This window comes from Emydura macquarii, unplaced genomic scaffold (assembly GCF_026122565.2).
Source record: "Emydura macquarii macquarii isolate MOO-44397 ecotype Brisbane River unplaced genomic scaffold, CSIRO-AGI_Emac_v2 contig_1390, whole genome shotgun sequence".
Classification (NCBI taxonomy): domain Eukaryota; kingdom Metazoa; phylum Chordata; order Testudines; family Chelidae; genus Emydura; species Emydura macquarii.
In genome coordinates this window covers 13,909,624-13,926,434 of record NW_027131527.1, presented here as the reverse complement: position 1 = coordinate 13,926,434, position 16,811 = coordinate 13,909,624, and the positions used below count along the sequence as shown (strand labels likewise).

Genomic DNA, 16,811 nt, shown 5'->3' with positions numbered 1-16,811 from the left:
TCCCAATTCTGATCTTTCACAGTAAGGGGTAATGGAGTCCGTTTCATTCAAGGAATGAGAATTCTGATGATCTCTTCTCCCCACTGCTTTCAGAACCACTGTCCTTTGATGCACCAAATTCAGAGTCACTTAGTGCACTCAGAAGCTGTTTTAGCATACAGGCAGGTATAGGATGCCTGTTAATTTGTTCATTTCCAGGTAACCTGTGTTTGAGGCAAGGAAAAGCATTACAGAACAGAACATCAGTTAGATGTACACACACACACACACACATATATAAACAATATGGTTGGAGACTGGATTTGTTGGTTTGTGGGGCAGAGGATTCTAATGGTTTAGTCTACGGTGTAGGACTGTACAAGTTCAGTATCTCATACCGTTATAGCACTGGGCACTTAGACTGGCTTGGTATTGTATAGGTATTACATGCAGTGCTATTGTATTCCTATATAGATTTGCTCCTCTGTCTCCAGAAAAGTCAACTAATGTGATTCTGAACGCTACTTTTATTCAGAAACAGAGTTACATTGAAATGACGTGTGGGCAATGCAAAGCACCTCAACTTGTTAATGAGCAACTTGTTGTTGAATACTGTGCATGTGCATAAAGTACCAGACCTATCTTACTTTCTTGTTTGGTTCTGTGGTCCATGGGACAGAAGCTGTGTGGCAAGAACCTCCAATTTCCATGATATTCTGATGCAAATACTTGCAGTAATTTGAAATCGCTGTGGCAGCATGAAATGGTAGTAGAACATTACAGTTTTATGGTATTTTTCACCTAAGCACTTCAGAAACCCTAATTAAGCCCCTCAACATCTCCCGTTTCTGCTCTGAGGACAGAAGCACTAGCACCGTTACAGTTTGCAGTGCAGTACTCTGCTCTGCTTCTTCCAGAAGCTTTAAACTTATCACAGACTGGGAGGAGTCTGGGAAATCAGCTCACTACACAAGCAGATAGTTTATTCCGAAAGGGACCACAGACAAATACTGGGAGTCATACATTCTTTACGCAAGTAATTGATGTGCAGTGGTGTCATTACCAAAGAAATCTGCACATTTCAGTAAAGTAGCCTGGCAGAGACAAAGGCATGGAAGATTGTTATAAGGTCCACATTACAGGATAAGCCATACAGTCATATATGACAAAAGGAATTGCAGGCCACCATGGCTACTTGCATAGCCAAGAGGACTAGTGATGGATTCAGTGAGATCAAGCAGCCATGAGCTATTATGACAGAATGTAGACATACACCCTCTATAAGTGGTGTCCTCTAAATGCCTCTGTGAACAAACATCACTTCTCTCTTATTTGGGTTGAATTCCAACCAGTTCTTCTTCATCCAGATTGCTACCTCTGGCACACAGTGCAAAGGCAATGAGGCAGAAGCTGTGCTTAGTGAAAATGAGACAAAGAGCTGAGAATCACTAGCATATCATGACTCTACCACCCGGAATGGCTCTGTTTCCTCTAGTGGATTTAAACAGGCACTGACAGGACTGAGCCCTTTGTAAGAGTGAGCAATTGCTACCCCTGGGATCTGAGAGAAAAGACTGAAATATTTAATGGCCAATCTTTCAAGCAGTGAGTCAACCCACCTCAGGGACCATGGGATCAAAGCTGCACCTCCTGCACCTGAGATCACTGAAAAAACACACCACATTCTCTGTGATTTCACATATTGAATCAAACACCCAGCTGGATCATAGCAGAAGCAGTACTTTAAGCATATATAACTATAGGGAAGTTCAGAATTTCACAGAGACCCATTTTACAGTATGACAATATTTATGGAACAGTAATTAAACAAATTCTGTTTAAATTTGCCATGTCTCAATATAAATTGTCAAAGAAAAGAGAGAGAGTAGGTGATACTGGATATTGCATGCCTTTTCATGTACTCTACAGAACACTTTCACTAGGTAAGTAAAGAGAGTAAAACACCGCGGCTATAGCAGGAAATGTTCTTCCATCAGGAACGAGAGAAGATTCCACGTTAGTTGGGTGGATCTGGCTGGTTCTGCTTTTCATCCTGGGATAAATGGAATTGGAGAACTTCTGCAGTACCCATATGCACTGAAAATGAAAAACACATTTGGGATGGCCAGATTTTTAAAGGTATTTAGGCACCTACAAATGCAGATAGGCACCTAGTTGAAATCAGTGAGAATTAGGTGCCTAACCACTTTTAAAATTTCAACTGGATGCCTATTTGCATCTTAAATCAAGCATCTTTAAAAATCTGGCCCTAAGAGACTTAGTCTTAAAAGTGCTTAAGTCATTTTTGAAAATGGGACGTAGGCTCCTAAATCTCAAGAACTTTTGAATATGTTTCCTGTTGTTTTTGCTTGTTATAATAATAAACTTTATGTAGGTAGAAAAGACAGACAAAAATGGCTCCTGGCAGAATTCATTTTGATAAACCCCAAGACTTGGCACAACTGAGCTTTGCAGGAAGTGCCAGGTTTACTTATTTGGATTTGAATACTTTGTTCTTTGAAAACTGAGCTGAGGAGGATGGCAAGTTGCAACACATTTTACTCTTTAAAAATCTAGTTAACTTATTTCTACTGGAAGGGACGTATGATTGGGCAAAACAGTCTGATATTCACTAGCAGAATTTTCACAAAAAACTCAGGATGAAATTCTACCCTGGTCCCATACCCAAATCCCTGCCAGATTTAAAACCCTCACAGGCCATGCATTACTGTTCACTCAGAGGTAACCATGTAAAAAGGCTACTTGAACTCCTATTTGTGTTACCAAACTAGAATCTGCAAGGAATTGGCTGTCATTTATTTGTCTATCTGTAGTATAGTCCTTACTCTCATAGAATGTTCAGGAACAGTTACCGAGTGGTTAGAGCAGTGGCCTGGGAGCCAGGACCTCTTGGTTTCTATTCTTGGCTCTGCCATTAGCTCACTTTGTGACTCTTGGCAAGTCACTTAACTTCTCTAAAACATCATCCATAAAATGTGTAGAAAAATACTTCTCTACCTCAAAGGTCTGTTGCTGCTTCATTAATTAATGTTTATAAAATGCCTTAAGATTCTTGGATGCAAAGGGAGTATGTGATAAATACAAAGTATTTATTTAATATAATATTTTTACCTGGCTTGTCTTCCTCTGGAATGGGTTCCTGCTTCTGTCTCTGAGACAATCTATTATAAAGAAATGCAGAGAAAATTAAGAATTTGTCTAACTCTAAATTTTGAGTACACCTGGTGGTCACGAAAATGAAGGATTGGTGATAGCATTAGTCTGTCACTTTGTTATTCCCTTCCTGGGTCCATGTGTATTTTTATTTTCTAGTTACTCTCCTCATACTATTGACTGTAAGTCCACATAAAAGTACTGAAATCCAAGCCCCTGCACAATTTTACCAATTTTTCTTAATCTCTGAGCCAAAATCAAATCGTGGGCCTCCACTGAGCAATGACTGCAAGCCGTGCCATTGACTTAAATGGGCTTTGGATCAGGCCCTCAGTTAGCCCAGTTGAGATAGAAGGGAAAATTAAGTAGATGTACAAGGTCAGTTTTATTGCCTGCTTGATGAATCTCTTTGTGTAATGGTCTCTTTCTCTCCTCTTGCTGCTGTACATGCAAACTAATGTCTCAAACATGTCTCTAGCTCTCTGGAAGTGAAACGTTTCAGTTCTCTGTCACACTGTGCACATCCAGTTGAGTAGCTTTTATGAGAGAACCTGATTGGATGATTCCATCCTAAGGATTGCCTTCTGGAGGACAGGCCTATTGTGGTCTGGAACGTCTGGGACTGAAACCTCTGCTCTGTGCTTGTGCTCAAGGACTGGGGCTCCAGTCGTAGATTGGCAGTTGCAGTCTGTAACATCTTCATAACAAGATCCTTTTCTGTAATGAGAGGAAGACAAGTAGGCAGCAGAAGAAACCATATTTCATCTGTTACACACACACACAGAAAAGTTCCAATTTGGAAACATTTTAATGTAAAAAAATGATTCCCCTATTCCCTGTATTCTGTCACTTTCTTCATCCCCCCCTCTGCCCTGTATGCAGCATGTGTTCAAGCAGAGCAGAGAGAAGATGATCACTCAGAAGTACAGCTGGACTCCAATGATATTCTGCTCTTGGGAGAGTGGCATGTGTAATGCTCTCTTGCTGCAAGATAGGTCCATGGAGCCACAAACTACTGTGCTACCTAAAACAGAAGTACTACCCTAGCTCCCCTTCTTGGGGAAATAGGGATTTTTCCCACTCTACCAGTATAAATCCACACCAAAACCCATACAATTAATATAAAAAATACAATATGACCAACACTATTTATCTTCCTACAGATGCATTTTTATATTGGAACTCAATAGGGCAGCCTGAATTCAGCAGGAGCAGCAGCATTACCTTCAGCTGCAGTCCGTAACTCAGAAGCAAAATACTCAAACATAAAAGCCTAAAATTAGGCATCTAATGTCATATATAAGCAGATAAATAAGTGATCTAACTTTCATAGGTACCGAGCACCTGAAACACTCACTGAAGTCAATGTGAGCTCAGCACCTGTGGAAGTCATGTCACTCATTTAGGAGCCTAACGTTGAAAACTTTGGCCTATAACTTTTACATAGGAACAGTCCTTTAATCTAAAGCTGGGCCATATTCAATAAGCCCAAATGATAGTCACTGGCAGGAAAGACAGAATGAAGAAAAAAACTGAGACTAGAGAGGGACAATATTTAGAAAGCCACCATCTGTCCAGATTCTATACCATTCCCATCACCATAACATCTGAGTCCCTGAACACCAAGCAACATTCATATCCTTAGTTCCTCACCTCCTAGTTACTGCAAACTAGGTCATTAGAAAACCCTAACAGATTCCATATGAAGGAATCTTTCTTCCAGGAGCATTTTTGTCCTCACAGAAAACTGTGAGCCATAAACTCGGGTTGGTGTGAAATTCTGTAAAGTGTGTATTGGGAATAAACTTGTGGTTGCTGCAGTAGAGATTATTAGTGCGCCAAACTCTAGTAGAAGTGGGTGTCTATTCCTCTTGCTCAGGCACCAAGCTGAGGTTCCAGGTTCTCCTCACCCCTCGGACCAGCAGTGAGCAGCCATTGCTGAATAGCCGACAAGGAGTCTGTCTGCAGGATCTGACACAGCAGCTCTAAAATCTGTTGGCAGAAGAGCAAAGTGGGAAGTGTCAACATGATCAGGTCAGAGTGACACTGATTGTACCTGGAACACAGAAAAACAGGAGATCAGAAGGATATGCATACACAGGCACCTTGCTTATCACTGGTGTGAACTTTGTCCTTCAGTTTTATGAGTTACTGTTCCCTGCCCAGGATCTAACCCACACATTTGAAGATATAATAAAAGAAGTAGAGGATGATCTATATGTGCAAGGCTAGATATGCTCTCCCCCGACCGCACAACAAAGACTAGGACAAGGCCCTGATCAGTGAGTCAGTGTTTAAACTGGACTAGACTTGTCAGGACATTGGGCCTTCTGTTGCACCTCATACACACCCCTTCTTGACAGTTGTCCCTGTAGACAGGCACTCAAATTCACCACATAAGAATACATTAGCTGTCAGGAGTGAACTCAAATCTCCATGCTCTGTGCTGTTCTTTTAGCATCTCTTGTATCCCTCTATCCATTGTCCCTAGAGCTAGCAAATCAGGGGCAGGCCAGGGTGCACTTGCTAGACATGCTAAATTGGAACCTTAATTCTCCTCTTAGCCTAAAGAGGAGATGAATTTCAAAATGTTTCTTGAGCACTGCTGCCAATTCTCATGACTCTCTCTCTCTCTTAGTACCCCTTTCAGCTGCCTTTCTGCAATTAACCTGGTGCTGTCTACTATCACTTCACCATTTAAAAACAAAGCAATAACAAATCCAAGATGTTAGAAATAAACTGACTTCTAATATATAAACTTGTCTCCATGAGGGAGGGAAGAAATGACTCTCACAAGGGCAGTGTTCCCTTCCCATTGTTTACACACATCAGTCCTCTGTTCTCTGCCCACTACAGCCTATTGGTTTATATTTGTATTAATGACCTTGAAGTAAATATCAAATTATTGCTGATAATTTGCAGATGACACAAAGATTGGTGGAGTGGTAAATAATGAGGGGGACAGGACAGTCATGTAGAGCAATCTGGATCCCTAGGTAAGATGAACCCATTCAACTAAACTGTGTTTGAATACCGCCAAAGGCAAAATCATAGATCTAAGAACAAAATAATAGCTAATATGATTCTTGGATGTATAAACAGGGAAATAGAGAGTAGGATTAGGGAGGTGATTTTTACCTCTACATATGACATTAGTGAGATTGAAACTAGAATACTGCGTCCAGTTCTGGTGTCCACATTTTTTAAAAGATGTGGAAAAATTCGAGAGGGTGCAGAGAAGAGCCACAACATTATTTGAAGGCTAGAGAAAATATCTTACAATGAAAAAACAATGAGAGTTCTGTAGCACTTTAAAGACTAACAAATTTAATTTCTGCAGGCATAAGCTTTCGTGGGCTGTAACCCACTTCGTCAGATGTAAGGAATAGAAATCACATAGGAGGCATATATGTGATTTCTATTCCTTGCATCTGACGAAGTGGGTTACAGCCCACGAAAGCTTATGCCTGCAGAAATTAAATTTGTTAGTCTTTAAAGTGCTACAGAACTCTCGTTGGTTTTGCTGTATACAGACTAACACAGCTACCCCTCTGGAACATATCTTATAATGAAAAACTTAAAGAGCTTTGAGAGATGACTTGATTACAATTTATGAGTACTTTCATGGGGAGAAAATACCAGATACTAAATGGTATTTTAATATAATGGAGAAAGACAGAGCAAGAACCCAGGGCTAGAAGTGGAAGCCAGACCAATTTAATTTAGAAATAAGGCACACATTTTCAACATTAATGGTGATTATCCACTGTAACAACCTATTAAAGGGAACTGGTGGATTCTCCATCTCTTGAAGCCTTCAAGTAAAAACTGATGCCTTTCTGGAAGATAGGCTTTTTCTATTCTATTCTATTCTATTCTATTCTATGCACATTCTTATATCACCCTCACCACCATACCATCTGTCAACACTTTAGTCAACTTGCTTAGTCAAACACAAGTTATTGGGCTCAATGAAGGTGTAAGTGGATGAAATTCTTTGGCCTGTGGTATACAGATGGTCAGACTAAATGGATATGAAATTTATTAAGCTAATCATCATTAATTTTATCTGTCTAATTTAGACTGGAAGCTCCTGTATGCAAGGTCTTTGTTTCTTTACTTCTTCTCTCGCTCTTTCTTTGGCTTTTCTGTAAAGCACTGGGCACACCTATAGTATAGTCCTAAAAGGAAAAAAGTCACACATGGGAAGTAAGCAGCAGGAAATACCAGGGGTAGCTACTGTTTCTCATTATGTTCTACTTACTACCAGCTCTTGGTCCTGGAAAGACAGGGCAGCATCTTTGTCTTTGTTCTTCGTATTATTCCGACACAACTGCTGGGATGTATGGCGGGTTGTTGCCCGAGAGGAAGGTGGGATGAGGCGCCCAGTTTCTGCTGAGTACTGTGTTGCTCTCTGGGGCTCCTCTCTCTGTTAGAATGCAAATGCACACATGCTTTCTGATGAGAGGGTTGAGAGCGGGACAGAGGTTGCACAGGAGAGAAAATGATTAGAAGAAGACTGTGTGTAAAATCTTCACCAACACATGAACATAGAGGTGTTTGGCTGTTGCAAAAAATATGAATGCACATGGTGCTGTTAAAGTGAAGCTACTGTGGGGTACTAAAAGATCACAAGGGAGATATGCTTCTTTTCAGCTGTGAACTGTGCACAGACTTTGCAAATAATGTCCTATTTAAAATTGAAACTTGTGGGCCACCAACCGATGTCAGTCAGAAGAGACATACAGCTGAATTTTCAAAACCCAAACAGTGCTTCTAAACCAATAGCTATCCATATGCAGCTTTGATCATTTATAACAGTGAGATTATCAGGACCCAGTACTAAAGAATGCTAATCTAGGGTGCTGAATTTGGTGCCCTTGAAAGTGAGTAATTGGTAGCACTCACAGGAGCTGATATAGTGCATTACAGGGGTTATGAAAATTTCCCATACACAGTTCTGCATATGCATCTCAATCCTGATCTGTAATACTCATCGGTATGCTAACTCTGGCTCCCACACAGCACTGCCAATGTCCTTTGATCCTGACCTAAAACACCTCTGTTCTGTCCAGCCCTGATATTTCACACAGTTTTGCTTCTTAATCCTGATCTGCAACATCCTGTGGGTCCTGATGCTCCCTCCACTGGAGATTAACAGTTATGCCATTGTGCGATTGTTTTGTGATATGCTTCTACAAGAATTTGAAACCAACTTCATCTTCATCTATGGTAGAGTTGAGCCTGTGTCTCAGGAGATGAAAAACTAGTGTTGACCCCTTTTGGCGTGGACCCCTCATTGTAGTTGTCAAAGACACAAACTACAAGTTTTGGCTCCAGATATTAAACACCTCCAGAGAATGGGATAGTAGAGATCCAGAAGTTATGATCCAACACATTATAAAAGCAAAGAGAACATCTGCAAAATTTGGGTCTGGACTCAGATTTTGGCCAACCCCTGAAATTTGGGGATCTTCAGATCTGGGTATTGCACATTTTACCTTGTTTAGATTAGAAGTAAGTAGGTAGTTTAAAACTATCTTTACAAAATCGATTTTCACATGACCCTTCACGTCTTAAAGTTGTCTCCAACAGACGTGGGCCACGTGATCTACAGTAATGATAAAGCAACCTTATGAAAAGCTCTCTTCAGGTTTTTCTGCTCTTTCCCCTCCATTTCTTTATTTCATTCCAGGTGTTGCTTAGATAACACTCAATAGTAAACAGCCCTAAGTGTCACACTCACAGTATGAAAAACTCACCACCTCCTTTTGTGCCATTTCAGTGGAGAAGGAAGCACTAACTCTGGCAGCGAGTTCCTTCAGTTCTTCTCTCCATGCATCTGACAACGAGCCTGTGAGAGAGATGAAAGGTGTGAGAAAGCTAACATCACTTAGCTCCTGCAGCACTTATATACAAACCCTGCATATGTCTGAACATAGACAGCACCTTGAATTCCTCCCGCTAGGCATCTGTGACTTCCTATTTTCACTGTGGAAAGGAATTTGCATGATCTTATCCTGAGGCCAACAGTTCTCCTGCAGAGCTTGGATGGAAGTCACATGCAAATAAATGATAGCTACAACCACTGGATACATTGCACAGGCATTATGGGATGTACTATATCTTGAGCAGTGATACTCTTTGCCTGAGAGTGAGTGGAAAGGAAGGCTCCCATAGTTCACACCATGAGCAGCCGTAGAGGTAACACAAACATGCATGTGCAAATGTGGTGCGTAATATAGAAAGGAGATAGTGGCTCATATAGGAGGGAGGGTGTTCCAGAGCTGGATGAGACGATGAAGAGGGAGGAATCTCTTACATTTCTGATCTTTTTCACTATTAAAACTTGCTGTTTTGGCTACGGGCTCTGCAGGACAGGCTAGCGCTGCAAGGGGGTACAGAAGAGACAGAAGCACTAAAATCATGGTGAGCGCCCTGTGCCCCACAGCCTATTGCTCAGGATGGGCAGTTCAGAATCAGGCACACTGGCTCCTCCCCGGATTCTGTTATATCGGGTGGTGGGTGTAGCACCAAAGCATTGGGCACGTACGAGATGCTGGTGAGAAATGGGGAGGAACCCAGAACAAAGGGGCACTGGCTGGTAATGATATCCCTGTACGATGGGAAAGGACAAGTAGGCACCTCTAACCTAGGAGGCCATAGGATTAGGAAGTAATTAATCTCATTCCATTTATTTGAGATGCTGCTAATCAGATTTGTTTTCAAGGAACCAAAATTAAACCTGAGGATGATATTTAATGGCATGGTACATAGCTTAATTGCCATGTTAATTCCACTTGCTTGGGAGACCTGCAAGTGACAATGTGGTTCTCAAATAGGGCTATCTGGCCTTTGTATCAATGAGAAGCTGATGGTGCTTTTGTATGTCATAAAAAAGACCTCTGCCAGGGCAAAGCTGCTTTTCCACTATTGCTGTGTAAAGTTAACTCTTCAGGGAGGCAATACATTTCTCTGGTTCAAAACCACTTTAGCTCAAAGGGACAGGAAAAATAATTAGGCTGAGTCTTTTGTCAGTGTAAAACCTGAGCTACCTCCAGTCCTGTAGTAAGCCAAAACAAGTGAAGTCATTTGAGAACCATTTCAGGTGCAGCATGATTAATTCTGTATTCCACTTAATTGGACAAAAGCCCATCGAACAGGGCATCCTGATCAAGCACAGTCTAACCCATTTGAGTATGTAAGCACACACTAACCTACAGTGAGCCTGGGGACCAAATTACTATGTGGATCTCCAATTGGCATATGGGCCCCAGGTACCCCCAGTATGGTAGTAGAAAGCTGGCCTTTTATCATTGGATGAGGTGACAGAGGGGTCAGCACAGACCATCCATCATTAACCATACAGATGGGGACGCCATTTAAGCCTACAAAAAAAAAAATGAAAAGAGGGAAATATCAGCGAGTAACTCAATGAAAAAAGCACACAAGAAAATAGTGTCTTTCACCTTGCCTAACACACACAACATGTCCTGTTACTTTCTGCCTGAATAATAAATCTGCAGGTGTATGGGTTCTGCTGTGGCATACATAAATACATTTTCCTCCCCTGCCCCAATAATACTGAATGGATTCCTGAAGCACTTTTGTTTATGCATATATATTTAGTTAGGGAACACACAATTTGGATGAATTACACTACAGCCTCTACCATCTTTAAACAGGAAGCTGGGCGGGGGATAAATTTCCCAGGACATACACAGCTGGGATTATTTTAATCAGCTACTGCATCAGCTGGGATGTATGAAATATGTCCTGGGAAGGAACAAAGACATGCCTGGGATTAACCTAAGGAGTTTCAGATCATCACCACTGCTCAGAAGAATCACAAGGGCAACACTTACTCCAGAATCATTATGCAGTAAGAGTTCTGCTACTTTCCCCATATCCCACTGTGCTCTGCGATCAAGCCTATGCTGAAGCAGTACATGAATTTCTCTGTTTCCTCCCATCCTGTCTGACCGCTGCTCCTCAGCAAAGAAAGGCCTCAGCATTAATGCCTTCAACTCCTGTTTCCTTCCCCCCAGTCCTAAGGCCCTACCTTGGATGTGGGTCACTCGGTGAGGATGGGGGTTGTGCCGTGAGAAGAAGGAATGGTGGCTGAGGTTGCCAAAGCGAGAGTTGTTCTTTGACTGGGGTCTCAGGGCCTCCATGCTAAACCGCAGTGGCGTATTCAGGGCCACGTGTTTGAGTTTCCCTGCTAATTCTGTGATGTCTTTTCCTTTGAATGGGTCAGCAACTGGGCTCCTTAGCGTCTCCATCTTCTCCTTAGCAGATGAACTTTTGGTTCTTGGAGAAAAAGAGAAGGAAAAAAAACACACATCAGCATGCAATCACATTTATGAAAATGTCTACCGTATATCTTAGGCATGGGTCAGGTTTATGAAAGGTGGAGTAAGAGTCCGTTCAAAATAGGGACAGAAATTCACTGCAGGTTATCTTCCTCTCACATCCATTCTGAACAGGCAGAGCCATCCACCATCACTTATTCTTTTCCTCCATAGCCCAAGGGATTGTGGCAAACTGAGGGAATCCTCTCCCTTACTGATGCCAGAGCAGGCTTTGTTTGAATGGTCCATTTACAGAAAGGGAAATCTTGGATCTGAATTTTGCACCACCTGAAATGCACTTAACGTTCAAGACAAATTTACTGAGACAAGCAGTTTGAATGAAATACCTGAGTGAAGAAAAGCAGATAGGAAAGTTTTCTGCATGTGCAACAAAGTTGTGTGTTGAACAGATCTGTTCTGTATTTATGGGAACACTTTGTTGTCAGCTGTAGGCCAGCAAGAGCTCACGTGAGTATGGAAGCGGAGAAGCAATCCCATGCAGATTCCCAGATATTTGCTGACATGCAGAAAAAGTAGCATTCTGAAGAAACCCCCACAAAAACAACTGGGAACTGGCCCAGATGGCAGCTTTGAAGGGTGACTCAGAGTCACGGCTTCCTGAGCTGATGTCTAGGAGTTCAACTGTACCACAAGACTGAGATCATGTTCTGAAGACTGACAAAAGCTCCTCCTCTCAGAGGATCATTAGCTGGCGTTTTGTCAGATGACACCCAGCATTATTAGCATCAACGCTAATATGAGGAGCAGGAGCCACTGCAGCATCAAGCTCGCGCTTCACTGGGTTCCTTGGCTAGAAAAAAACATCATCATATTTCCCTGGAGTGGCTGGCTCAGTGTCCCACTTCTTAGACCAGAAGCAGAGGAGACCCAGGAATACGTGAGGTCTGATTTTTATCTCATGTTCATCTTAACTCAGCTCTGATCCTTTTGAAGTGCTACAAAAAGACCATTTCAGAACTCCCCACACACTTAACTGTGGCAGCCCCCTGAGTGTCAGACTGCTTTATGCTTTGGCAGGAACAAAGTTTTCAAAACGTTCTCTGTTGCAGCAGGAGAATGATATGCAGGGAAGGTTTCTTTGGAAGTGATTTGCAGGCCTGTGCAGTATTTTGAACCGGGGCCATTAACTGCTGAGTAGAGCTGAGTGAATGCTGAATTTTGCATGAATTATGTATGAATTCATACATTTGCACTGATTCTCTTGAGTGTTCAGAGCCCTTCTGTGTTACATGAATACTAGTTCACTTACAAGCATGTTTATAGAAATGATATGTTTTCAGGCAACTCTTGTAGAAAGTCAATTTGAGTTCATTACCATGAGTATTAGCACCAGAAGCCCGATTCAAGCATTATGCTCATCCAATCAGGGACTAGAAACATACTAAGTGTACTATGGGCAAGACTTGGGGTATTGGGAAAAAGGTGGTTTAGAGCCACCTTTGAATGGCCCTGAGGCTGGGGGCAGCCAGGGGACAGTTCATCATCTGCTGTAAGTATAAGAACAACCTCAGGCTGTTGTTATGTACCCCAGCTGAAACAGCTCCCTAGACAGCTGTTCTGCTGTTTAAGAATTACCCCGACATGCCTCCTCATTGCCCCCTCTCTGGAGCAGGGCATGTAGAGATGGCATACAGCTGGCTACTTTGCTTCTATACCAGCCCCAGGAATTCTCCTACAAAAGGTGAATCCCCGATAATCCTGTTAAGCCTCCTTTGTGCCAAGGGCAGTGTAAAAAGGCCAGACCAAGTATAGAGAATCTAGCCCTGGGTGTCCAAATGAAATAATTCACTCTCAAAGCACTGAACATCCACAAACAACTGCTCAGAAACAAGCCACAGACCAAGGATTATCAGCAGAAATTACTCAATCAATAATTTCATGCAGCAAATATTGTCGAGAAAAATGTTCTCTTTCTGCGAACAAAAGGGGAACAGAAAACAAGGTGAAATTCATTATGAATGATTTGTTATGAATATTTCACTTAGGTTTAGTCTTGGGAATGGATGCTGCCTCTATAGTTATTCACCTATGGTTTCAAAATGAAAACCAAAATCAGACTCTTTAATGGTGGACAGTGTTGTTACAGGGCAAAGTAACTTGAGCTCTGCTTATGTCACTGCACAGGAAACCTGATATGTGAAGCTTTCTTAGCTAGAAAGCCAATACTCTAAACTCCAAGCAGAATTTTTCTTTTGTCTGCTGGATGGAGAAGGGCCCAGCAGGTTTCCCACATTGTCAGCAATGAGACACCCATCACCACCCCCATATGACCATTGCTAGTCAGCAGTCACAGCAGCTAAGTTACTGTTTGCAAGGGTACAATCTGCTTCTTTCCCACCTGCTCACTCATGGCATGATTGCTTAGGTGTTTCTTCCAAATGTAGGGAATGGCACTTGAGTACTTACTCCAGCTGCTGAAGAACAGGTTCCAAATTCTCTGTTGCCATTTTAGTGATTCTATGACAATACAGAAAAGTTGGTGATTATTCAAGCATCCACAGCTACACAGTCCATTTGAGTATGCAGATACATAGATCTATGTACATGTACTGTATACACATATGGAGATATTCTACATCTATTGTGTGGGGAGACAGAATCTTTCATCACACAATATCTATAATGTAAGGTACATTCAGCACCTGAAGCGCCTAAACTCACTGATAGCATGATTTGAGAGGTGTTGAGCACAACAATCAAATCAAAGCATTGACCTCTCCGTGTGTCAGTTTCCTCACCTGTAAAATGGGGATAACAATACTTTCCTACCTCACAAGGGTGTTGTGAGGATTTGGAAATGTTTATAAAGCATTGTTTATAAGTGGTGAGTATTATTATACCCAGTTGTGTTGGCAGGTGGTCCCTGAAATAGCTTTTACAAATAGAAGAAAAGGCACACTTCCTTGGGGCTTTAATAGAAAGAAACCAATGGCCAGTGAAAAACACCCACGTGACAGTGGTCACCTTGTATAACAAATCCCTAAATCACACAATGTGCCCTGGGAGTGGATTGGTGCTTAGCAGGAATTAGCAGGCATTGCTCGTTCAGTACTCAGACATTCCACGCATGCTAACAAAGGACAAAACAAGCCACAGGGAAGAAGTCATAGGCGTTATCATTTCCCTCTACCCTCCGTTTCATAATTCACCATTTCAAAAGTAAGTAAAGTGAAGCCCACTTCCCCTGTGGGGAGATCATTGACATGTTTATCTATATTTGCTGAAGGATTTATTTAGCAAGCAGTTTAGAAACTACAACTCTTTAAAGGCCAATGCCTGAATATCTGCTTGGTCTATGCTACATTGTCCATGCCCTACCAAGGTCAAACCACCCCCCTTGCCACCCACAATAATTTTAAAGAATGCATGGTGCTGAAGAGGCAGCTGGATGGCAAACAAAGGATGTTTAAAGAAGTATTTTGCAAACCTGTAGTGTGGAAATCTCAGTGACCAGAAGTAGGAGGAGATTATGCTACCCCTCCCCCAACATTCAGCAGCACCCCAACAATATAATCACATGTAAACATTGTGCCTTAAGAAGTCCAACCACCTTTTATCAAACAGATGATAACCCCAGTTATCAAACAGATGATACCTTAACAATTCACTGTAATTTAACTAACATACATTTCAATAAATCCTCTGACAATAATCATCTCCCCAATAACTTGGGATTGGTTCTTCCCCTTGTGAAAGATTTGTGGCAATTTCACTAGTGTGATGAATCTACAGTTCAATTCAAAACTGTGAGCTGTGTACCTACAGTTGGTTTCCCAGCTGAGCTGTACAGGATTGGTGACGTAATAAATCTATTCCACCTCCCATTTCTATAACTCTTTGAAAACTCCCTTCCCCTAAAAATGTATTTTAATACAGATGAAATCTTCCTGATGGTAGGATGCCCAGAAAGCATAGGAAGGATGCTCTTGTGGCTGAGCCCATAGACTGCAATTTAGCAGAGCTAGGTTCAAATCCTAGCTGTTCCACAGATTTCTTGTGTGATCTGGGGCAAGACACTTGATCTCTCTGTGCTTCAGTTCCTCCAGTATAAAACGAAGATAATGGTACTTATATTCTCCCATCATTTGTTTCTCTTGTCTATTTATATAGATTGTAAGTTATTCATTGCAGGGACTGACTCGTACTACATTTATGTACAGCAACTAGCACCATGGGGCTCTGATCTTGGCTGGGGCCTCTAGGTGTAATGGCAATATAAATAAATAAAATAATGCCAGTAGAGACCCAGCTAATCATGTAAAAAGTCAGATCCAAGAAACAAAACTATGTGGCAGTACCGTCCCTAGGAGACTGAAACTACTAGCTTGATCCTGCAAAGTGCTGAGCACCCTCAACTCCTACTGAAACCAATGGGAATTGAGAGCATTGAGCACCGCATAGGCTCAGGCACTAGATAAGAAAACCACAAACAGTAATAACCAAGATAACACAGGGAGTGGACACTCAAACATGATGGGTATAAAAGCAGCACCACGAAGTCTCAGACTTTGGGAATTATGTATCTACCTACCGGCCCATCCCAGCCATGTTATCTGCAAGTGTACCTTACTTTTCACACAGAGGTGGTCTGGTACTATAGCTTGCTTATACATATTTGCATAAGTCAGGTCTAATTGCTAGAAGTTCCCTCTCCCCAGCTTCCTAAAATTCAGAGGGCTGCTGTTTCAAAGGGAAAATTGGGACTGTGGTATTTGAACAAAGAAAAGCAGTAAAAGCCAGAAATGTGCCTGTTATTAAATATATATAAAGGACTTACTCACCATTTACACTGCTACCAGAGCTTGGGGAATGAGTCCCCTTTGCTCCCACAGTCTGGAGGGAGACGTGCAAAGTTACCTCACTTCTGTTTAAAAGTCTGTTTACTTGTGCCTTATTGTGTCCAGGTTGCTAGGTTACATTTTTCGTGACAACAGCCAAGTCTATCCCCCTCTCGACTTCCTTCTTCCAGTGCTCCATTTCCCCTCCTCCTTCACCCCGAACGGGACTGTCTAATAACCCCCATTGCTCTTTACTTTACTAATCTCATTCTCAGTTGCTCTCCATAGTTACCTCTTGAGGCTTTCAATACGAGAGGCAGGTAAGATCAGCTTGGGTGTGTCAAAGTGGTAGAAGCAAATTCCAGCACTGTATGTCTGAAGCTTAGCTCTCCTAGACCTAAACAGACCTGCAGCCAAACCACATATGCTTCCTCTAAGCCAATCTTGAGAAAGGACTATGCTACTTTAATTCCTATTGAGATTTTTTTTTTCATTCTGTTGTTAATTT

At 41.9% G+C, this 16,811-nt stretch overlaps 1 protein-coding gene across 2 annotated transcripts; it reads right to left on the bottom strand.

Annotated features, from left to right (window-relative positions):
* Positions 1–1,703: 1,703 nt before the first annotated feature.
* TBATA (thymus, brain and testes associated) lies at positions 1,704–16,402 on the bottom strand. Of its 2 annotated transcripts, XM_067552953.1 has the most exons (10): positions 16,307–16,402; positions 13,932–13,982; positions 11,216–11,463; positions 10,371–10,541; positions 8,916–9,007; positions 7,418–7,582; positions 5,064–5,145; positions 3,705–3,870; positions 3,112–3,161; positions 1,704–2,076 (listed from the first exon to the last, which is right to left on the bottom strand). In XM_067552953.1, exons 2-10 carry the CDS (start codon positions 13,970–13,972, stop codon positions 1,997–1,999), a joined length of 1,095 nt encoding a protein of 364 aa, XP_067409054.1. In that variant the 5' UTR covers positions 13,973–13,982; positions 16,307–16,402; the 3' UTR covers positions 1,704–1,996. The 2 variants fall into 2 exon arrangements, with proteins under 2 accessions (XP_067409054.1, XP_067409055.1); XM_067552954.1 differs by lacking the exon at positions 10,371–10,541.
* Between the last annotated feature and the right edge of the window lie 409 nt (positions 16,403–16,811).

Bases quoted from the DNA above. Each gene is read 5' to 3' on its own strand.
- TBATA (XM_067552953.1), bottom strand. From the start codon at position 13,972: ATGGCAACAGAGAATTTGGAACCTGTTCTTCAGCAGCTGGA. The intron at 7,583-8,915 runs GTGAGTTTTTCA...GCATTCTAACAG, and splicing joins AAATGGCACAAAAGGAGGTG to AGAGAGGAGCCCCAGAGAGC. The intron at 3,871-5,063 runs GTGAGGAGAACC...CTCTCATTACAG, and splicing joins GCTCACTGCTGGTCCGAGGG to AAAAGGATCTTGTTATGAAG.